At 41.5% G+C, this 24,490-nt stretch overlaps 1 protein-coding gene across 1 annotated transcript in view; it reads left to right on the forward strand.

The window, feature by feature from the left end:
* The first annotated feature begins 8,445 nt into the window (after nt 1–8,445).
* The window catches only part of LOC121286780 (partitioning defective 6 homolog beta-like), a 73,649-nt gene continuing 57,604 nt past the window's right edge, over nt 8,446–24,490 (forward strand). Inside the window, exons 1-2 of the mRNA XM_041203819.1 lie at nt 8,446–8,760; nt 13,004–13,226. Of these exons, the coding sequence (XP_041059753.1) occupies nt 8,698–8,760; nt 13,004–13,226 (286 nt within the window). The 5' untranslated portion in view covers nt 8,446–8,697. The remainder of the gene's footprint in view (nt 8,761–13,003; nt 13,227–24,490) is intronic.

Consider the following 24,490-nt stretch of genomic DNA (forward strand, 5'->3'; position numbering starts at 1 on the left):
TAGCAATGGTCCATGATTGGTTCCTTTCTCTGATAGTGATGGTCCGTGATGGCTCATTTTCATCCCCGGCAACCCCCTCTAGAGCAGGAAGGTCCCGTAAGCAAGTTTGGCCAATCTCCTCCTAGATCTGCTTACTTCAGCACCTCCCCCATCTGTCCCCAGTTCCACCAAACAACCATTGCGTAAGGGTGATTACAAATGGCTGAATTTCAACTTGTTCAATGTTATTATAAATAAACTGCAATCATCAATTGCATTACATTAAGACATTGTCTTTTGACCTAACGTTGAGTTGTAAGCAAACGACTTTACATGATATTAGTAATCAAAAAGGTCACAAACTGGTAAAAAAACATTTCTTGTCTGACTTCTAACCATTTGTTGCCTGGCCTTTAACAAGTCACCTTCTTAATATTAGCACAAAACCGTGAACACAGCATTCTCTGTTAACTCGCTTGCAGAAGTTAGCCTATGTTAGCCTTATAAATACTGTTAAATAGTAATTGTAAGCTTAGTTTTTCCCTGTATTGATAAAAAGCTCCCACAATGTAATGACCCTTTTATTATATTCGAAATGCTGCAGCTGCCCACATTGTCTAATTCAGCAGCACCATGGAGCAGAATGGGAGAAGTTGGACATTCTGGTCACAGGTGGAGTGGTGAAGAGTGTGGTGGCTGGGTCCTCAAATAGCACAGTGGTTGGGGAGGCCAGAGGAATGGGTTGGTGGTCAGGTCCTTAAACAGCAGCACAGCAAGGTACAGCCATGTTTGGGGCCGGGGAGGGGCGGAGGTGTTCAAAGGGAGCCAGGCCGATAGGGCAATATCCGTCAGTCTCATCCTGTGTGTTCAAGGGAGGCAGCAGTACCGCACATGGTTGGTCAACAGTCAGGGAAGGGACATCAAGTTTGAAGCAGGGCAGGTCCAGCTAGAGGGCCAGAGGGTGCTAGGTCAATGGTCCTTGAGGGAAAGTTGAGAGAAAGAAAAGGCAGGTCATTGGTGTTGGAGGGAGGTTCCAGGATCTTAGCAGGAAGGTCAAGGATGAGTATCAGAGGGTCAAGGGTAAGACATGGAAGGTCGAGGCTCAATGACTCAAGGTCAAGTGAGATGGTTGGAGGCTCCAGGATGATTGGGGGAAGGAGCAAGGTGATGTTGGGAGGGACAAGGGAGATGGGAGGAAGCTCATGGGTGACAGAGGAAAAATGGTAATGGATGGGCTCCAGCTGCCATATGGCTGCTAAGAAACTTTTACCTCACAGGGGATCAGGTGCTCCTAGGAAACTTTTATCTTGCAGGAAATCAAGTTGTTAATGGGGAGAGGCCACTGTAGGATGGGAGGAGTTCTGGGAATGGCCCAAGGGAGGGTTATGCATTTCTATTGATCAACAGCAGCTGCTCTAGGAATGAAAATCATGTCATGCAGTGCTCATATCATTGCTTGCCTTCACTTTGTGGATCTGCAATAAGTCTCATACACCCAACTTTTCTGTAACCTCAGTGACTGGGGGAGAGGATTTGACAGAGGAGGGCCTTGGTTGCAGAGCAACATAGGCCAGAAGGCTATCAGCTGGCACCAGCCATGAGGGAGGGAAGTAAGAAGGAACCCAACCAGGGTTTTTTTCATCGCCAAAGAACATTGGTGCATCAGCGTGTGTTCAGGACATTTTTTTTATTCATTCACGGGATGTGGGCTTCGCTGGCTGGGCCAGCATTTATTGCCCATCCCTAGTTGCCCTTATGAAGGTGGTGGTGAGCTGCCTTCTTGAACCGCTGCAGTCCCTGCAGTAGGTACATCCACAGTGCTGTTATGAAGGGAGTACCAGGATTTTGACCCAGCGACAGTGAAGGGACAGCAATATATCTTCAAGTCAGGATGGTGAGTGACTTGGAGGGGAACTTCCAGGTGGTGGTGTTCCCATCTATCTGCAGCCTTTGTCCTTGTAGATGGTAGCAATCATGAGTTCGGAAGGTGCTGTCTAAGGAGCTTTGGTGAATTCCTGCAGTGTATCTTGTAGATGGTACACACTGCTGCTCCCATGTGTCAGGGGTGGAGAGAGTGAATGTTTGTGGATGTGTTGCCAATCAAACAGGCTGCTTTGTCCTGGATGGTGTCAAGCTTCTTGAGTGTTGTGGGAGCTGCACTCATCCAGGCAAGTGGGGAGTATTCCATCACACGCCTAGTTTGTGCCTTGTAGATCATGGACAGGCTTTGGGGAGTCAGAAGGTGAATTACTCATCACATGATTCCTAGCCTCTGACCTGCTCTTGTGGCCACAGTATTTATATGGCTAGTCCAGTTCAGTTTCTGGTCAATGGTAAGCCCCAAGATGTTGATAGTGGGGTATTCAGTGATGGTAATGCCATTGAACATCAAGGGGCAATGGTTGGATTCTCTCTTGTTGGAGATGGTCATTGCCTGACACTTGTGTGGCGCGAATGTTACTTGCCATTTGTCAGCCCAAGCCTAGATATTGTCCAGGTCTTGCTGCATTTGGACACTGACTGCTTCAGTATCTGAGAGGTCATGAATGGTGCTGAATATTGCTCAATAATCAGCGAACGTCACCACTTCTGACCTTATGATGGTAGGAAGGTTATTGATGAAGCAGGTGAAGATGGTTGGACCGAGGACACTACCCTGGGGAACTCGTGCAATGATGTCCTGGAGTTGAAATGACTGACGTCCAACAACCACAACCATTATCCTTAGTGCTGGGTATGACTCCAACCAGTGGAGAGTTTTCTTCCTGATTTCCATTGACTCCAGTTTTGCTAGGGCTGCTTGATGCTACACTCAGTCAAATGCTGCCTCGATAACAAGGGCAGTCACTCTCACTTTGCCTCGGGAGTTCAGCTCCTTTGTCCATGTTTGAACCAAGGATGTTATGAGATCAGGAGCTGAGCTGCCCTGGCGGAACTCAAACTGGGCATCAGTGAGCAGATTATTGCTAAGCAAGGGTCTGATAGCACTGTTGATGATCCCTTCCATTACTTTACTGATGATCGAGAGTAATCTGATGGGGCGGTAATTGGCCGGGTTGGATTTGTCCTGTTTTTTGTGTACAGGGCATATCTGGGCAATTTTCCACATAGCCAGGTAGATGCTAGTGTTGTAGCTGTACTGGAACAGCTTGGCTAGGGACATGGCAAGTTCTGGAGCACAAGTCTTCAGTACTATTGCCGGAATATTTTCAGGGCCCATAGCCTTTGCAGTATCTAGTGCCTTCAGCTGTTTCTTGATATCACGTGGAGTGAATCAAATTGGCTGAAGACTGGCATCTGTGATCCTGGGGATGGATCATCCACTCGGCACTTCTGGCTGAAGATTGTGGCAAATGCTTCATGCTTATCTTTTGCACTGATGTGCTGGGCTCCTGCATCATTGAAGATGGGGATATTTGTGGAACATCCTCCTTCAGTGAGTGTTTAGTTGTCCACCACTATTCATGACTGGATGTGGCAGGACTGCAGAGCTTAGATCTGATCCATTGCTTAGCCCTGTCTATCACTTGCTGCTTATGCTGTTTGGCTTGCAAGTAGTCCTATGTTATAGCTTCACCAGGTTGACACCTCCTTTTTAGGTATGCCTGGTGCTGCTCCTGGCATGCCCTCCTGCACTCTTCATTGAACTAGGGTTGATCCCCAGGCCTGATGGTAATGGTAGAGTCGGGGATATGCCGGGCTATGAGGTTACAGATTGTGTTTGTGTACAATTCTGCTGCTGCTAATGGCCCACAGAGCCTCATGGATGCCCAGTCTTGAGTTGCTAGATCTGTTTGATGGTAGTGCCACACAACACAATGGAGGGCATCCTCATTGTGAAGGTGGGACCTCGTCTCTATAATGACTGTGTGGTGGTCACTCCTACCGATACTGTCATGGGCAGATGCAGCTGCAGCAGGCAGTATGAGGTCCAGTATGTTTTTCCCTCTTGTTGGTTCCCTCACCATCTGCCACAGACCCAGTCTAGCATCTATGTCATTTAGGACTCAGCCGTTTCCGTCAGTAGTGGTGCTACCGAGCCACTCTTGGTGATGAACATTGAAGTCCCCCACCCAGAGTACATTCTACACCCTTGCCACCCTCAGTCCTTCCTCCAAGTGGTGTTCAACATGGAGGAGCACTGATACATCAGCTGAGGGAGGATGGTATGTGGTAATCAGCAGGAGGTTCCTTGTACATGTTTGACCTGATGCTATGAGACTTCATGGGGTCCAGTGTTAATGTTGAGGAAGCCCAGAGCTACTCCCTCCCGACTATATGCCACAGTGATGCTACATCTGCTGGGCCCATCCTGCCAGTGGGACAGGACATATCCAGGGATAGTGATGCTGGTGTCTGGGACATTATCTGTAAGGTATGATTCAGTGAGGATGACTATATCAGGCTGTTGCTTGACTAGTCTGAGAGACAGCTCTCCCAATTTTGGCACTAGCTTCCAGATATTAGTAAGGAGGACTTTGCAGGGTCGATAGGGTTGAGATTGCTGTTGTTGTTTCCAGTGGCTAGGTCAATGCTGGGAGGTCTATCCGGTTTCATTCCTTTTTTGTGACTTTGTAGCAGTTTGTTACAACTGAATGGCTTGTTATGGCATGTTGTGTGCTCATGTCAGAGGGCATTTAAGAGTCAACCACATTGCTGTGGGTCTGGAGTCACATGTAGGCCAGACCAGGTAAGGATGACAGATTTCCTTCCCTAAAAGGACATTAGTGAACCAGATGGGTTTTTACAACAATCGACAATGGTTTCATGGTCATCAATAGACTTTTAATTCCAGTTTTTTATTGAATTCAAATTCCACTATCTGCCGTGGCAGAACCTGGGTCCCAGAGCATTACCCTGGGTCTCTGGATTATTAGTCCAGCAGCAATACCACTATGCCATTGCCTCTCCATGCACCAACTATCTCCAGATGTTTGAGAAGCAATGTCAGAGACGGCTAAGGCTTTCTGAGGAGGCAGTTACTGATATGTTCATGCTCCCACAACAAGATCTGCAACCCCATGGCTTTAAAGGAAACCCCATACCCGTTGCCCTCAAGGTAACTGCGGCACCAAGCTTCTACACCAGCAGCTCATTTCAGGGCTCCACGAGGGGACATGTGTGGCATTGCCCAGGCTGCCATAGGTGCATTTGAGGGTGACCAATGCCCTGATCAGAAAAGTCAACTAATTCATCAGATTTTCAACAAATGCTGATGGAGCAGTTGGCTTTGGGGCCATTGCATGGTTGCCATAGGTATGGGGTGCAATTCACTGCACGAACATAGCCATTAGGGAACAGCTAACCGCATTTGTAAATCGGAAGGGTTCAAGTAGTCTGTGACCAGTGGAATAAAATTATGCAGGTGTGTGCTCGTTTCGCAGAGCGCTCTCCTGACAGATACCTCGTATAGAGCTCCTAATTGCCACAGCTTTTTAAGGCCCCTGCCCAAGTGCAGGGTTGGATCCTGGATGACAGGTGCTATCCCTTCAGAATGTGGCTCATGATGCCTGTACGTTTTTCCCACAGCCATGCAGAGGAGCATTAAAACGTTGCACATTGCTCAACAAGGGAAAATCATAGAGCAGAGCGTAGGATTGCCAAAATGCGCTTCCCATGCCTTGACCAGTTCGACGGAACTTTACGATACGTACCATAGAAGGTGTCCAGGGTTGTCATCATCTGCTGCACTATGCACAATGTGGCATTGCAAAGGGAAGAAGAATTGCCAATTTAGGACATAGCGCAGCTGCTCAGATGAGTATGACAGGGAGGAATATGAATATGAGGAGGAGGAGAGATCTTGCGACAGCTCTCCCAGCTCCCAGATGCCAGGGCCATGCAGAAACATGCCAGGGCAGTCAGGGACAACCTCATCTTCAATCATTTTGACCACAAATGATGCACCTACCTGACCATCATTTCCTTGCCTGCAAACCTTTGCCTGTTCTGATTGTGTGCCAACCTTTGCCAGTCTTTGTCCAGAGCTACGGCATTGCACACATCTCAACTCCCTAGAAGATCAAGGGGAGAGGACCATTCTCAAACTGGATGAAAAGAAATGACTCCCCCACCACCACCACCACCCCCCCAACCCCCGAAGACAATGACTTTGCACTGATACTCAAGTCAATGAAGCTATCATGAGCCATCTCTCTTCTCCTTGCCCACATTGTCAAGGCCATGGTTGCACAATCACTTCTCATGTTTGTCAGAGGCCTGGGCCAATCTGCTTGGCAGATCATTTTTGGAAAGGCCAGTAGATACTGCATGTGCAGCCATGTCACATTGCCTTGAGGATACAAATCACGCCACACCCATTAATCATCCAATAAACAGCGACACACTGCTACATTGTGCCTACATGGGTGGGATGTCCCTTAGTCTCCTTCATTCAGCAACAACTCCAAACATGAAGCATGACAGTGCAATCTGCCTTCCAAAGGAGGAAGTCCCAACAAATGCACATAATGCACAAAATAGTTGTGAACAAAACATATTGTGATATCTACATACGATACGTACGCATATTAAAACAGTATCTCAGCACCTGTGCCACCATTGTGCCCTCAATACCTCTTAATTTTTATTTTACGTATGCCTGGTTGCAACCTCAACATCAGCATGATGAGGAGGCAGGCTGCTTAGAGTTATCAACAGGCTGATAATCATCCTTCTAACACTTCCCTGATATTCCCCAAAAGGGAAAAATGTAAGTGTGAAGCTATGAAACAAACAAACCTATCTTTGTATTGTCAGCAAATTTGGCTACAATACACTCTATTCCTTCATCCAAATCATTAAAAGTTGAGGCCTCAGCACTGATCCTTGTGGCACTCCACTAGTTAGTTTGCCAACCTGAAAATGGCTATTTATCCCAACTCTGTTTCCCGTTAGATAATTAATCTTCTATCCATGCTAATATATAGCCCCCAACATCATGAGCTCTTGTTTTGTGTGGTAACCCTTTATGTGGTACCTTATCGAATGCTTTTTGAAAATCCAAATACACTACATCTACCGGTTCCCCCTTTTCCCCCCTATTTGTTACATCCTCAAAGAACTCTAATAAAGCGTCAAAGATGATTTCCCTTTCATAAAACTATGCTGACTCTGCTTGATTGTATTATCATTTGTTAAATATCCTGTAATACTTTCTTAGTAATGGATTCCAGCATTTTCCCAATGATAGATATTAGACTAACTGGGCTATAGTTCACTTCTTTCTATGTCCCTCCTTTCTTGAATAGGTGTGTTACATTTGCTCTTTTCCAATCCATTTTCCAGAATCTAGGGAATTTTGCATGATTACATACATTATAATGCATCCATTATTTCTGCAGCCACTTCGTTTAAGACCCTAGGTAGAGTGTAAGCTATCAGGTCCAGAGGACTTGTTAACCTTTAGTCTCACTAGTTTTCTTAGTGTTTTTTCTCTAGTGAAAGTAATTGTTTTAAGATTCTACCACACCCACTCCCACTATTTTTGCCCCTTGATTTTCTATTATTCTTGGGATGTTTTCAGTGTCTTCTACCGTGAAGACAGAGACAAAATGCTTGTTCAAATTCTCTGCCAATTTTTTTGTTTCCCATTGAAGGGACCAACATTTACTTTAGCAACTCTTTTTTTTATAGAAACTTTTAAATGTCTATTTTTATATCTCTGCTAGTTTACTTTTATATTCTAATTTCTCCCCCTTTAAGAGTATCCGCTAACTCTGCTTTGATAAGGAAAGCTAAATGTCAACAGTTTAGCAGGAATAGGGTCTGGAGAACAGCAAAACAGGAAAACACCTGAAAAAAACTTAAAATCGTCAGTGAAACTTATTTTAATGGTATTTGTCACATCCATTTGATTGAACAATACAAGTCAATTAATGTATTAAGTTCATAGCACTGACTAAAGATCCTTAAATTAGTGACTAGAAATTAGCATCTTTTGTATGTCATAAAGGTTGTATTTAATCTAAATCTTATCCTTTCATTTAATGTTTCCTCGTATTTATCAGTGAAACTTGGACAATTAAGCTATGCAGAATAGCAAAAGTTTCAAAACTTTCCTGTAACTTGATAAAATCTTGCTCTAGCTATCATTTTCAGAATTTCAAAGCAGACGCCTATGTGATACCTGCTGCTAAAGGCACTTCCCAAACCTGGACCGTCCAAGACGCCTCGGATTCCCGAGGTGGGGGGTAGGGTGCTGTTAACCGCCGCCGAGGGCGCGCGCATTTAAAAATGCACGAGGGGCGAGTGGACAATGAATCGCGAGCGCTGGCTCTAGATGATGTTAGGTGCGCGCGCGCGCGCACGCACACACACACACACACACACACACACACACAGGTGAAACCGAGGCTGGGTTTCCGGGGCGAGTGACGTCATCTGGTAACAAAGTCCGGAGTTTGCAGGTCGTTAGGAGGGGGAGGGTGCCTGAGGCCGAGCTGGAGCCGCCGGGGAGGAGCTCGGCACGCGCAGCCGCCGGTAACCAGCTCGAGCCCGTGCACTTGGCGATTGGACAGCGGCTGCAGGAGGTGGAGGAGTGAGTGGACGGGAGGAGTTTGGCGCAGGTCTGAGATTGGTCTTGGACTTTTTCCACACCTTTCCCCCACCACTCGCACCCTCCGCCATCTCCCCACTTCACTGAGGCTGAAACGCTGCCCTTGGGAACGGAGGGACGAGCAGCTGGCACCGAAACGGCCGAGAAACGTTTCTCCGAAAATGATCAAGACTCATCACCGTACGTCGTCCAAAAGCTTGGAAACCGTGGAGGTGAAGAGCAAGGTGTGTGTGTAAGGGGAGGCGCAGTGTCTCGGGAAAGGAGGAGGGAGCTTCTTGCTTTGCCAGTCTAGCCGTTGGGGGATTAGCCCCCACAGCCACCACCACCCCCCCTCCCCCCCCGCCCCTGGCTGATGTTGGCATAGGATCTGTCAAGCAAGGCTGCTGAGGCCAAGGTTCAATCTGACGGTCAGACACAGGCCTGTTTCAAATGGCGATTTTAGGATATTTTATGTGTCGCTTGTGGTAGGTTGTTTCTCAGTTCAGATTTTGCTGGAACAGGTGACAGCAGAAGGAAATAATGAGGACATAAAGATCTTTCAGAAAACTGCCAGCGGTTGTAACAAGTTTTTGATTGTGCAGCTTATTGCGCTCAATGTCATTTTTTTCCTTAGCGCTTTATAAGAAACTTTTCTAGCTTGTAAATGCCAACACAAAGCAATTAGTGATGTAGCTCAGATTCATCATACTGAGAGCGTTCCCGTAAGGATTTGTCTGGAAGCTCATCTGAAATGGGAAGGGAATTTGAACTATTCCACGTTAAGTTAGGTACTGGCCAAAAAAATAACAAATAGTTTGCGCATGTCGCGCAACATTGCATAATTTGGGGAATTTTTGTCAGTCCATCACAGATTTCACATTTCTCCACTAATTTGCTTTTGAATCTTTTTGTGAATTAATGCAATATTAAAACAGACTTACTTCACCATATTAAATTGTAATCGGCTCAAAAATTCTCAATGGGGAGGTTTTAATGGGAGAGTGAGAAGATGTGGAACCAGTAATTTGAGTGCAATTTGGCCGATTTATCATGCAGCAGCATCAGTGATCATTGACCTAATGACATTGTATATACTGTACTACATGTCCAACACATTTTCCTCATGCGAATGGCTTGATGACAACTTCCTTAATTAGACCACGTATCCTGTGCACTTAAATCTTTATCTTATCTCTTGATGCCCAGAGTGACTGTAGCCTTGGATTTTCATCACAGTCACAAATCATTGAGGATGTAAGATGCCATATATATCTCGTCAAGTTGAAGAAATATATTAATGCAGCATCAGCTGATGATGAAAATGTATTTACAATTATTAAGTGACTTGGCAAAAGAAATTGTATGTAAAAATATTGAAGCGATAATTGGAAACAATTCTCAAGGGTTTAATCTACCCTCTTCAAAGTGTTACTTTAGCTTTTTCTTGGTTTTTGTCCTATTCCCAACTTCTTTGGATGAACCAGATAAACTGCCTTTTACTAAGTCTCATGTAGTCTTGCAATGCATGATATACTATACATGCACTTCTAATACCCTGGGTTTTGTGGTGCCTATGGGCAAACTGAGATATTTATCCGTCCTTTGAATTAAAACCTTTCATTTTAAGAGGTTAAACAAAATGCTAAGACAGCGGAATAATGGCCTGTAACAGTTGTAGGGGGTTTGTTAGTTCAGTTGGTTGGGCAGCTGGTTTGTGATGCAGAGTGATGCCAACAGTGCGGGTTCAATTCCGTGAAGTCCTTCTCAGCCTCACCTGAGGTGTGACCCTCAGGTTAAACTCACCACCAATTGTGTGTCGCTAATGAGAGAGCAGCCTATGGTCCTCTGGGTCTATAGCAACTTTTATTTTTATTTGTAACAGTTGTATTCTACATTTCAACTAGATTGTGTTAGTGCCAAATGACAGTTGACAAGTGATCTGCGAGGGGTGGGTGGGTGGACTACATAGGTGAACATTTTAATCCATCTGCCTTCATCAGAGACAACTCTTTATTAATCTGTGATCAACAGCCATAGTTGATGGGGTTTCTACATCTATCTTTTTCTACATATTAAAGAAGGAGCCTCCATTTTTTTGGAACCTGGCTATGTAATCTAAAGGCAGAAATTCCCGAGATACCCATGTTTAAAATGTATTTTTCTTAGTTCTCCATAAATCAAAATTCTACCTCTTTTGTCACAGAGTGAATGAAGAGAGGATATTTATATTTAAAGGAAGTGCCTTCACAATTGTGGATATCTTCCTCATTTATATAGGGACACTATGGCTTTACCTCCACTACTTAAGGGTGGGTGGAGGTAATGTTTTCATACCTGTTAGTCTGTTCATCTGTAAACAATATATCTCAAAAGTTAATGGAGAGATTTCAGCAAAACCTGGTACACAGGTAGGGTATGACCTAAGGAGGAAATGATTAATTTTTGGCAAAGATGCAGATCCAGACCCTGGAATTGTTTAAATAATTTGTTGCTGTTGGGAGATCGAACAAGTTGACTTTTTATCTCTACCCACTTTTAGTGGCAGGTATTTTTGCCTCTGTTAATCTGTTTGATGGCAAACAGTATATCTCAAGCTAATAGAGAGATTTCAACAAAACCTGGTACCCACATAGGGTATGGCCCAAGGAAGAACTGATTAGTTTTAGGGAAGATGTGAATCCAGATCTTGGAATTTTTAAAGGATCCGTTTACATTCAGAGATATGGTGAATTGACTTTTTAAAGATGTTGTGGGCTGTTTTGTTTTAGAATGTTGTGGATTGTCTCAATTACTGTGGTGAAATTTGTCTCACCTGTCAAAACGTGCGCAGAATTTTCAGAACAGGTTGTTGAATGTGGATTGACCTAAAGCCGCCTCAGTGAGATGGAATCTCTTAATAAAAGGATTTTTTTTTTTCAGTTTTTGAGTTAGTGTCAGCCAGGCAGGGAAAATTCTCTAGGTAGAGCTGCATAATTGTAGTAATGTTGATTTAACACAGTGTGGCAGAGGTATGTGCCCTACTGAGTGTGCTGTTCTGTTGTTGTTGTATTGTTTTGCTATCGGCATTGTCCAACAGAATTACTTAAAGTTGGTCTGGGGAGAAATAAAGGGTTTAAGTAGGAAACATTCTTTGGGGATAGTTTTCAAACAAATCAGCTGGTCCTAATTACAGCTTCCCTATATATTAGAATTCCAAAAAAGGTTGTGATTATTGATATACAGTAATGTGGGCAGAGTATGATTTTTTTTGTAGCATCCTGTAAAAAGATATGCATTTACATACAGTAGTACTCCAACAGCAGAACATCACTTGCTGTGTACATATATGAACCAAATTTGCATATAGGAAATCAAATTCCACATATGGTGAGGAAGAATTAACATCAAAGAAGCTGTCCCTTTTAAGAAATTTTCCATGATTGCGTTATTTACTCTTTACGTCCTCCTGAGGTGCATCCTATCAAGTGTACTGTTTAGCAATAGTTCCCATTATACTTTCTAGTTTCTTCATTTCACTTAGCTGTGTAAAACATTTTACTGATAGCTAAGGGAGCATGGGATAAGGAGAGTATGTCATTTCTCAGAGTTTATCAAGGACAGAATTTGGTAAAATTTTCTCCTTGTTGAACGTTCCAAATCCTATTTCATTTTAGTGTAATTTCTGCATAGTCTGTCATTTTGTGTTATCCATTCCAGAGAATTCTTAGCTTGGCAGAGAAGATTATATTTTTTCTGGATTTATTCACTTACATACTTATCTAGATTTTTTTCTCTCTGGCTTCTCACAGAAAAATATAAGAATGTTTAGATCCATTCAGTACAGTTCTATCCAGGGCTGGGTAAGGTGGTGCATTACTGTGACTTCTAAAAAACCTCTGTTTGCGCAGTGTATGGCAGTATACACCTGTGCTTTAGTTTGGGTGCAAATTTAGTTTTAAAACATTGTTACAGCTTTTTCTCACACTTGTTTTTCCTCAAATGTTTCTTTGTGTAAGCCACGCGATAGTTTCCATAAACAGATTGTTTCTTAAGAAAAATTTGCTATCCAAAGCATATGTTTGATAGAGATAAAGACAGTACTTGAAATAATACTGGTATGACAGGTAATGCCAAGTTTTTGATTAATGCTTTTACCTAAACACGTTCCATTAAACTCCTTGGGTGTAGTCCCGACCTCTCACTGTAACTTTGGGAAGTCAGTGGAAATGGGCTAAACACATGTTCCATTAAGTTCCTTGGGTATATTCCTGATCTCCCACTGTAACTTTGGGAAGTCAGTGGAAATGGGCAATCTTTCACTAGTAAGGTATGGGATTAAGGCACCCCTGTAAATATTGTACCCTTTAGATCATGTTCTTTGTAGCGTGACCTATGGGATTTGCACTGCATTCTTTTTAGTATTCTGTCAGAATTCCAAAGACTAGTTTCTTAAAATGGTTCAAAATTACGCAACTATGCTTCAGTATTTTTTTCCTTTCACTCATTTAGTTTGGGGCTGAATTTCGACGCTTTTCCTTGGATCGATCCAAACCTGGAAAATTTGAAGAGTTTTATGGATTATTACAGCATGTCCACAGAATTCCAAACATTGATGTTTTAGTGGGTTATGCGGACATTCATGGAGACTTGTTGCCAATAAATAACGATGACAACTATCTGAAGGCAGTTAAGACAGCAAACCCACTGCTCAGGGTCTTTCTACAAAGAAAAGGTAAGAAAATTAATGCATGGCATTAGTTAACCAGTATTAATTGGCTCTTCAGGTACATGCCTGTTTTATGTTAGCAGCACTGGAAGGAATTGGTGTGATCAAAACAGATTTGAAGTTAGGAACAAAGATTGATCCTCCGAGACTGAAATATAGTTTTTTGACTGAAATAGGATATTGCATCTAATGTCAAGACTGATGTTTGTGTTTAACATTTAAATACTTTCAGCTGATGATCTCTATTTAGTAAGAGAAAGCTATTAGTTGTATTATGACAACAGTTACAACAATTGTTGTAATGCCAGTACCTATTTTCTACATGCCAGTCTGTCATCATGTTAAATTTTTTTTTTGAAAAATATACTTTATTCATAAGATATCTGAAAGAACATTATAAAACATTTCTCAATCGCCATCACAAAAAGTACAATCAGATTCAACTTTTACACATGGATCATGAGGTGCTTGAATGCAATCAATGAATATCATAACCATTTCAATATGGTCATTACAGTCAGTCACGTTCAATTATTGCTCTCTCTGAGCTACTCAGTTGCACATCAGCCCAGAACTTACCCAAGGGTGATCACAAGTCAGCCCCTTTAGGTTACCAAGTGTACTTGGTTGCACAAAAAATTTAAAGGCCTCATGCATTTAAATGAGTAGGTCTCGGTAAACAAAAAAAAATGAGGGGATGTTGTTTTCAATGTCTATATCATTCTCCCTCTTTCCTTGTCACTTTTGAAGGAACAAGTTAATAATCTGACACTCATTTGCATTCTTTGGCTTCAAATAAAGGCTTGTCTAATGGCTTTAGTAGGTAAATAAACTAATGCTGATCTACATTTTGAAAGCTATAAGTAGCTGAAGATCACTACATTTTCCTTCTACTGCCAGACTGACACAGGGAATCGCCCATACCTACTGACTTAATCTATGGAGAGAAGTTGGCAACATGCTGCAGTCAGGCCCAAAAGAAAACATAACAAATTTTTCTAATTTAATATAGTCAAGTAAAGAGGGTCAAGCATGCACAATTGCAACCAAGGCAGAAGGTAATGATTTTGTCCTAATTAATACACTAAATCAACGTGAACTCTGGTTAACACAGTTGCTGTGACTTTGATGATTAAATTTAGTTGGCATCTCAGAACTTGCTGTTTTTATTGAAATACTAACCTGGTTAGTATATAACTTAGTTTCTTGCAGTTGTTGTTGGCTGCTTTACTGTAAGGCACTACTGACATGGAAATCATCAGTGGGAGGATGTGAAGTTTGTTTAAATCAATTGCACTTGAAATTTGAACCTTTATGATATTTAATGATCACAAAGGCAAATTTGATGAGAAACCAAAGTCAATCTTTTGAAAATTTTTGTCTTAGATGGTATGTTTCAGGTTATCAAGTGAAGGGAAATTTAGAAACCTAAAGAGAAAAGTTGAGACAATAGAATAGTGTAGCAATTTGGACAAAGACAAGCAGAGTGGAACAGAAAGGGATAGAGAGTTTAAAGTTAATAGTGCACCGATGAATTTGGTCCATGTAAATAATAACAATAAAAATCAAATTAAAGGCTTTACCTGAATGCATGAAACATTTGCAATAAAATAGATGATCTAGTGGCACAAATAGCGATAAATGGTTTAGATCTACTTGCCAATACACAGGCATGGTTACCAACGTTGGAAAATAAATATTCTGAGGTAAACAGGATCAGTGCTGGGGCCTTGGCTATTTACAATCTATATTAAGACTTAGATGAAGAGACTAAGAATAATGCACTGAAGTTTGCTGATGATACAGAGCTAGGTGGGAATGTAAGCTATGAGGAGGACACAAAAATGCTGCAGAGATATAGACAGGATAAGTGAATAGGCAACAAGGTGACAAATGGAGTATAATGTGGGGAAATGTGAGATTTTTATGTTGTAAGAATAAAAAAGCAGAATATTTTTAAAGCATGAAACTTCTAAATGTTGATGCTTTGAGAAACTTGGGTGTACTGATACAAGGAACACAAAGTTAGCACACAGGTACAGCAAGCAGTTAGGAACTAGCATGTTGCTTTTATTGCCAAGGGAATGTTGTACAAGGATATGGAAGTCTTGCCACAATTATGCAGGGCTTTAGTGAGATCACATCTGTGCACAGTTTTGATTTCTATATATCTAAGGAAGGACATACTTGCCTTAGAGGCATTACAGCGAACACTAGGTTAGTGCCTGGGATGAGAGGGTTATCCTATAATGAGAGGCTGAGTGAATTGGGCCTATGCTCTCTGGAGTTTAGAAGAATGAGAGGTGACCTTATATGAAATTCTGAAGGGACTTAACAGCGTAGACACAGAGGTTGTTTCCACTGGCTGGAGAATCTAGAATATGGGGGCACAGGCTTTGGATAAGGGGCTGATGGATTAGGACTGAGATGAGAAGAAATTTCTTCATTCGGGGTTGTGAACCTTTGATATTCTGTATCCCAGAAGATTGTGGATATTTCATCATTGAACATATTTAAGGCTGCAATAGATTTTTGATCCCTCTGGGAATCAAGGGATATAGGTAGTGGATGGGAAAATGGCACTGAGACAGAAGACCGTATTGAATGGTGTAGCAGACTTGAGGGGCTGAATGGCCTATTGTTCCTATTTCTGATGTTCTTTTTAATTTTCAAGTTACTGTTTAATATGTAGTGGTTTTAATACCTTCAGAGCTTGTGTGTTGTGTTGCATTAATAAAACGCATACATTTTTGATATCTGGCTTGCAGTTTGGCAGCTCCTTTTCATACAGTGATTTGACACTTGACACATCTCGGTGCCTCATTATGTGTAATAGTGCTAAATTGTATTTGTGGATTTTGTTGTTAGCTGAAGATTTTGTTTTAGCTGAAGTTTGCTTAAAGGTATAACCAGTTTACCAAATCTGTTTTGTTTGGATCAAGATTTCTATAAACTGAAATGTTGAATTTATAAATCTTGATATCCTGTATAACTAATAGCAAAGTTTATTACAAAATTTAGTTTTCAGAAAATATTGGCATGTTGATGAAGTATGGCAGGTTGATTATATTTTTTAGAACTATCTTGCACCTGCATGAACCTCTTGTCTACAAAAATCTTACTTCATGTTGGAAGCCTTTCACTCTTTAAAAGCTTATGTTCATGTTTATATTGGAAACTGTGTAAACCTTCACTGCAATTGCACTGTGGCACCTCAAGTTTGCATCTCTGAGCCCCATAGCATGCACCTGCAGAGAAATTCGTAAACTACAACTCTACTTCCCTGATTCTCAAATTACTGTGGGTCTTTCCATTTAGCTGTAATGTAAAATCAAAATATTGTATGAAATTAAGGACACAATGTAGGATTTTAAAATGGTAATTTATGCATCTGTGTGCCCTGATCAAATTATGTGCCCTCCTATGATACCTGAAGATCATACTTGGTCTTCACTCTCTGCGATAAAGGTAACCTTGTGTGGGGTGTACGATAGGCAGTCAATTTAATATTGACCATTTTATGCTATTGACTAAAGTTAAAAATTATCCAGCATTACTGGAGAGGGACAAGTAGTAAATTATTTCTCTTATCCGTTTATGTCCACCAGAAATGATGAGGTGGCATTCTTAAAATTAGTTATTCTGTACAATTTAAAACTCATTCCTTTTTAAGTTATTCAGCATTATAATATACATTCATAGAATCTTACATAATAGAAGGAGGCCATTGTGCCAAGGCTGAAGGAAGATTTAACTAAGCTGTAGAAAATTGAGGTGTATAAAATTGAGGGGCCTAGGTGAAGTGGATAAGAATGACCTATTTCCCTTAGAGAGATCAATAACCGGGGCATAGATGTAAAGTAACTGGTAGAAGGATTAGAAATGAGTTGAGAAATGTCTTTTACCCAGAGTGTGGTGGGGGCCTGGAGCTCGCTGCCCAAAAGGATGATAGAGACAAAAATTCTAAGTGCATTAAAAATACTTCAATGTACCCTACAGGGCTATGGATCAAGAGCTGGAAAGTATAGTTAAGCCGTGTAGTTCCTGTTTGACTAGCACAGACAATATGGGCCAAATAGGTGGCTTCTGTAAATTTTATGTTTCTAGATGTATCTTAATTAATCTCTCGTACATTTCCATACCCTTCCCTCACTATTCTAAAGGACTCTGGCCCGTTTATGTACTGGATATAAATACTGCAGTGAGCTGCTAATGCAAACTGAATTATCTTTTTATTCATTCATGGGATGTGGGCGTCATTGGCTAGGCCAGTACTTATTGTCCATCCCTAATTGCCCTTGAGAAGGTGGTAGTGAGCTGCCTTCTTGAACTACTGCAGTCCATGCGGTTTAGGTACATCTACAGTGCTGTTAGAGAGGGAGTTCCAGGATTATGACCTGGCGACTGTGAAGAAGCAGTGATATATTTCAAATAATCAGCCATCTGTCTTGATCCCTTTCAACTGACTAATTTCAATTCAGAGTTGAGCATATTTATAAGCTTTAATGTATGTTAGGCAAAGCATTGTGTTTTTGAGTAGGTAATTGTCAAGTAAAGATATTGGGAGGGCACTGTACTTAACAAGGAAATGCGTATAATGAACTTTCCTGGGCTCTCTTTGGATTGTTATACATATAAACCTTTCACCTTTTGCTTGTTGGAAAATTTAAGATAAATGGTAGACATTTAAGGTCGAATAGGTTAGGGTTTGCCATCAATAGTTGAATATGGTTTACAAATACTCAGCACAGGCTTGCTGGAAAAAATGCCCACCAAAGGCTATGTTTTGGTGACCTGTTGACCTCAGTGGAACTGTATTTCAGCAATGGATATTTGTTTAGAGAGAGAGAGACACACACAAAAAAATTCTTAAGCATTTGATTCAACTACTGTTGCAAGCAATCTGCAAGAACTAACCAACATTGAGAACAGACTTATCTATTAATCAGCTCAACAGCCTATGACCTACAATATTTAAGCTACCTTGTTTTGAATTGAGAATTGCAGGGATAATCTGTGGTTATTCATATGAATTGCTGCTTTTATTTAAGAGCATTTTATTCAGCAGAACTTATTGCACCAAATGTTTGAGGAATGAGAAGAGATATCTGCTGTGTAGTATATAACAATGGGAGCTATGATTTGCCTGATGTGAAAATATTGGAAATACTTGGCAAGTTAGGCAGCATCTCTGGAGAGAGAAGCAGACCTAAAGTTTCAGGTTGAAGATCTTTTCATCAGAATCCAATTGTGCCTTATTATCTGTTTTGGTAGAACATTATTCTCTCCTTTTTAGAATGTCTTCTCATTAGGTTCTTGGAGATTTTTGAAAAAAAGAAGCCTGTCTGCTTTTGAACAAGGTAATATAGTTTTTGCTTCCAGTCCTGGATGTCGCACTTTAGGAAGGATGTGAAGAGAGTGCAGAAGAGATTCTCAAGAATAGGTCCAGGGATGAGGAACTTCTGTTATAAAGATAGATTGGAGAAGTTGGGACTCTTTTTTTCATTGGAGAAAAGAAGGCTGAGAGAAGTTTTGATAGTGGTATTCAAAATTACAAGGGGTCTGGACAGAATGGATAGGGAGAAACTGTTCCCACTTGTGAAAGGATCAAAAACGAGAGGGCGCAGATTTAAATCAATCAGCAAAAGAAACAAAAGCGACATGAGAAAAAGAATTTTCATGTAGCGAGTGGTTAAGGTCTGGAATATCACGGCCTGAGTGTGTGGAGGAGGCAGGTTCGATTGAAGCCTTCAACAGAGAATTACACTCTTATCTGAAAAGGAATAATGTGCAGGTGGGGAGAAGGGGAAAGAATAGTACTAAGTGAATTGCTCATTTGGAGAGCCAGTGCAGACTCGATGGACTGAATGGCCCCCTGCACTGTCATGATTTTGTGGAACAAAAACTGACCTCATGGGTCAGCTCTTAATTTAAATAGTATATTTTAGCAGTGCTGCAAAGGAGATTGCTTGAAAGGGGTATAGAAAGTCAATTAGAAGTTGCAGAATCAGACAAACTAAAAGGTAACTGTGTTAAAAGGAGGGCTTGATGCTTAGGCTTTTGTTGTTATTTACCGTAGACAAATGATTTGGAATAGTGGACTAAAATAAAGCCATTTAAGTTTATTACTAAACTTTGGAGAGGGATTAAAAACAATATTGGAAAGTGGAACAAACAGATTGTGATAATTTATTAAGATGAACTGACAAATGACAAGTGCTATTTAATACGGGCAATGTTAAGTAATGAAACATTGGGTTATATTTTGAGGTCAGCAGTAGAGCAACAGCACTCATTGTGGACCTTGAAGAAAGCTACGCACTGCGATCTAGCAATCTCAGTGGCACACACTTCTATCCTGATGATAGTTTAAATCTGGCGCCAAGCCAAGGGGATCTCATGGCATGCAGCAACAATAGTGGCTGCTTGCTGGCAATCGCATTGAAGCATACACACACACAAGCAAGGAACTTAAAATGTTTAAAAAGTGAAAGTTAAGTGCTTTTAAATGTTCAGAAACTGAAATAAATGATAGCTTCTATCTTAATCCAATCTAACATTAAAAACGTTGATTTTTCTCAAGCCAGGATAAAATAGCAAGGGATACCCCCTGTTCAGTAATGTTTAGTATTTACAACTGTGACCTGTAAAATTAATATGTGAGAGCAAGTTACAATTTCATAATGGAGAAATTTGATATTTTGCAATTAATAAGCACAGGCAGGATTAGAGACACAAAATAATTAATTAAATTTTAATTACTGGAGGCTGAGCTGCAGACATTGTTTCACATCAGGGAAGGGGAAAGTTACCTGGACGCTTTATTCCAGGAGGCGGTCACACCTTAACCTAGGTAGAACTTTAGAGTTGGTCAGTCGTCAGGGACAGGAGATGTGACTGAGTCAGACAGGAATGGGGAATCAGCATATAATGTTGGAGGAGCCTTTGTCCCTGCCTTTGTCCAACAGATACAGAGTGCTTGCTACCTGGCTGGATGAGGAAAAGGTGCAGGGTGGATGAGCAGACTGACCATGGCACCATGTTGAAGGATGTCTTACAAGTGGTGCGAGCAAAGAGGAATGTAGGAGTGATAAGAGACTGTATAATCAGTGAGACAGATACTGTTCTCTGCAGCTGTGACTGGAAGCTCTGATGGTTGTGTTGCCCACTGGATGCTTGGGTTAAGGACATTTCCTTGTGGCTGGAGACAAATTTGGAGTGGGAGGGAGCGGATCCAGTTGTCATGATCCACCTGGGAACCAGTGACATGTACGTTAAGATCCCTCTGATCCTCTGTACGTCCTACGGTCCTACCATTCATTGTGTGTTCCCTTGCTGCGTTAGTCCTTCCAAAATGCATCATCTCACACTTCTCAGGATTAAATTCCATTTGCCATCTTGCTCTGTCCATCTTACCAGCCCATCTATATCATTCTGTGTTCGTGTGTTGGAGAGGGTGAAGGAGGGGGTGAGGGCGATACAGCAAGGGAGAGGGGGTGGGAAGGAGGGGGCTGGGGGGTGAGTGAGGGAGGGGGTGGTGGGCGATTGGGCTTGATTTTGATATTATCTTTGAGACATTCTGCAAAACAACTCCTATCTCCATTTTTAGCCTCTAATTCCAGGCCAAAGAGTGTTTCACATAAACTAACTGTCCATGTGATCCTTTACTTCTGTGTTCCCAACCAAGACTTTGACTGCTCCCCCATTGTTCACTGCTTTACTATAGGGATAAAAAAAACATATTTTCAAGGCTGTTTGCAGGCAGTAAGTAGTGGAGTGCCATAGGATCAGTGCTGGAGCCTCGGTTATTTACAATCTATATTAAGGACTTAAACATTTATCTATTTTTTGGTTATACGAAGCACGGTGGGAACATAAGCTGTGAGGAGGACATGGTGATATGGACATGTTAAGTGAGTAAGCAACAAGGTGGAGTATAATCTGGGAAGTGTAAGTTTATTCACTTTGGTAGTCAGAAGGCTAAGGTACAGATCTTTTGGTGTTTCAGAAAATCAAGGGATTTGGGGAGCAAATGGGAAAATGGAGTTGAGGCAGCAGATCTGCCATCAGTATATTGAATGGCTGAGCAGGTTCAAGGGGCTGTATGGGATATTCCTCCTATTTCTTGTGTTCTTTGCTTTAAGCAAGGAAGGACAATCGATTCTATTTTTCTCTTAATTGGACTTGGAGATTTTAGGAGGTGGCAGAAAAGGAAATGAACTGATTTAATTAGGAGATGTCTTCAATGAAATGGAAAGCTCTACATTTCACTCTTACAGCATGGAAAAGGACAACAATGTTCAATAAGAATGAGTTTTTGGGTAGGGAAGCATATGGACACAACTTTGCACTCTTTATAAATTGTTTTAAAAATTGAAAATAACTTTTGGAGTGTTACTATAATTGTATAAGTACTAACAAGATTTTAATAGTCACAACTTTTTAAACGGTCTTTTTATTGAAGTGTGGATTGTTTTTCACTTTAAAAATTTCGCCTTTTGCAATGTGAATTGTGTGTACATAACATGCTGCTGAAAATACCAGCATTTGTAGATATTACCTATTATTTCCATTTGTGGGGAAAAGTGAAACTAGAGGCCTTAAATATGAGAGTTACCAAGAAATTAGGTAGGGAATTCAGAAGAAACTTTACCTCCTTGAGTGGTGAGAATGTGGAACTCGCTACCACAGGAGTGGTTGAAGTGAATAATGTCTACCTATTTAAGACAAAGCTAGATAAACTTTGAGGGAGAAGGCAATAGAAGGCTATGCTGATAACTGGATGTGAGGGCAGGAAGAGGCTTGAGTAGAGCACAAATGATGAGATGGCCTGGTTGGGCCAAATTACATGCTTTTTATTCTTTAATTCACTCAGCTATCTAGACATAGCATGACAGTAAAGTTGGTAAGGAAATAACTTTGTTTTTACCTTCTCCCCTCTTTACTTCATGAGCTACATTAATGTAGTAGATGGTGCTTTTATTTCATTCTCTACCTGAGCAATTACAGAATGAGTTAAAGCAGAAATAAATGCTTGTAAATTATAAAATCTGTCATGCTTTGAATGGACTCTGGAGCTTGTTCATTGGTGATAAATATTGCCACTGGGGGAATGAATTTAACTTCAACTGTCTTAAATAGTAGGGTCCAAAAATATACATTGGGCTGTGGGGGTGGTGAGGGTGTAGGGAATGGTGGGGGCAAAGTTGGGACTTTAATGGGAGTTAAGCATCCACAACATTGAACTTTGTGCTCAAGTCTTAAATGCAAGGCTGAAACTCCGGTGTAGAACTGCAGCAGTGCTGTCTTTCACATGAGATGTTGAGGCCCTGTTTTGCCCTCTCTAGAGGGCACATCCCATTGCATTTTCAATAAGACCAGGGGCTTTGTCTCCGGCGTCCTGGCCAATGGTTATCACTTAACCAACATCAAAAAAGATTATCAGGTTATCACATTGTTGTTTATGGGAGCTTGCTTTGTTCAAATTGGCTGCCACATTTCCTACATTATGACAATGACTATATTTCCAAAGTACTTCATTGGCTGTAAAGCACTTTGAGATGTTTGGTGGCCATGAAAGGCACTTTATAAGTGCAAGTTGCCCTCATTCAGTGGACAGGAATATGTTGGTACGGTCCTGCCCAGCTGCCAAGACCCAAGGTTCTGCTTGGGAATGCTAGGGATGATTGAGCATTTTGGAGTGTGATGTCGAAGACTTGAAGGCTATAGAAAAATTGTATTGGAAAATACAAACTTGTCAAGCCATTTGGTTGAATGGGCATGCTGGTTTTGATGATTAGATGAAGTCAAATTGCTTGGGCACTCTAACTGAAATTGGAATTGAGTAGGTTCCCAGTTCTACTACTGGGAGTGGAGGGGTGTGCACAGATTGTTAGCATCTAAAAGATACAGAATAATTCCGACATTAATTTACTATGTGAACTTGGCCTTGTCTTGTTGGCTTTATAGCTCTTAGTAGCACAATCACTCCTACTGCGTTTGGCACACAGGCAGGGTGAAGTTATAACAGGTAAGGTGACTCATGCTTGATATTAAAAAAACTTTAACATGCTTACAGGTGTATCTGGTACTACAAGCAGGCTAATGGGTTTGCCCATTAAAGTTCCAATGAAATTTGCACCCTATCTGAATTTAATATACTAACTAGTCAATTTCTAAGGTGATGGAGACAAGTGACTAGCAATGGTGGAGCAGTAGATGGCATTCATCAAGCCTGGTTATCATTTTGGTGGTGATGTAGGTAAAACGAGCCATGTTTATTCTTTTTGCAGAGGAAGGGGACATGGAATTGGAGAGGAAGGAACAATGGCAATTTTAAGTTTTGTTGGGCCAGAACTGACTACCATCTTGGTGAGAGGGAGAGAAATAATTGTATTCTTGTCGGGGAGGGGGTGTTTTTAGAAATAGTTGGGATCAGTTCGGGCAGGAAGGCAGGCTTATATCACCCTTGTGTGGGAAGGGAGGTTCCAACTTGAAAGTTTCTTCTTGGGGGTGGGGGGCAGCTGGGTTGTTAGTCAACAGGTGCATGTTGAGATACTTGGTGAGTGTGTGTAAGAGGCCTGAACTATTACCTGGGAAGGTGGGGTAGTGTATATTATGGTACACAAGATGTCACAATTGTGTGGGACAGGCTGAATGAATCAGAATTCTTTCTTAGCAGGATGTGTAAACATGCAAGTACATGCATGCTTCTCAAAATAAAAAATAATCTTGCGAAATGGTAAATGCTGCCTTTCATTTGACTAAGCAGTCTTTCTGTTGTATCCCTTGGTGTTCATATGATTGATGTGCTGCTGAGGCTTTATAAGGCTCTGGTCAGACCACATTTAGAATATTGTGATCAACTTTGGGCCCCGTATCTCAGGAAAGATGTGCTGGCCCTGGAGAGGGTCCAGAGGAGGTTCACGAGAATGATCCCAGGAATGAAAGGCTTAACATATGAGGAACATTTGAGGACTCTAGGTCTATACTTGATGGAGTTTAGAAGGATGAGGGGGGATCTGATTGAAACTTACAGAATACTGAAAGGCTTGGATAGAGTGGACGTGGGGAAGATGATTTCCATTAGTAGGAGAGACTAGGACCTGAGGGCACAGCCTCAGAGTAAAGGGAAGACCTTTTAGAACAGAGATGAGGAGAAACTTCTTTAGCCAGAGAGTGGTGAATCTATGGAATTCATTGCCACAGAAGGCTGTGGAGGCCAGGTCATTGAATGTATTTAAGAACGAGATAGATAGGTTCTTGATTGG

Source organism: Carcharodon carcharias, chromosome 14 (assembly GCF_017639515.1).
Source record: "Carcharodon carcharias isolate sCarCar2 chromosome 14, sCarCar2.pri, whole genome shotgun sequence".
NCBI classification, from domain to species: domain Eukaryota; kingdom Metazoa; phylum Chordata; class Chondrichthyes; order Lamniformes; family Lamnidae; genus Carcharodon; species Carcharodon carcharias.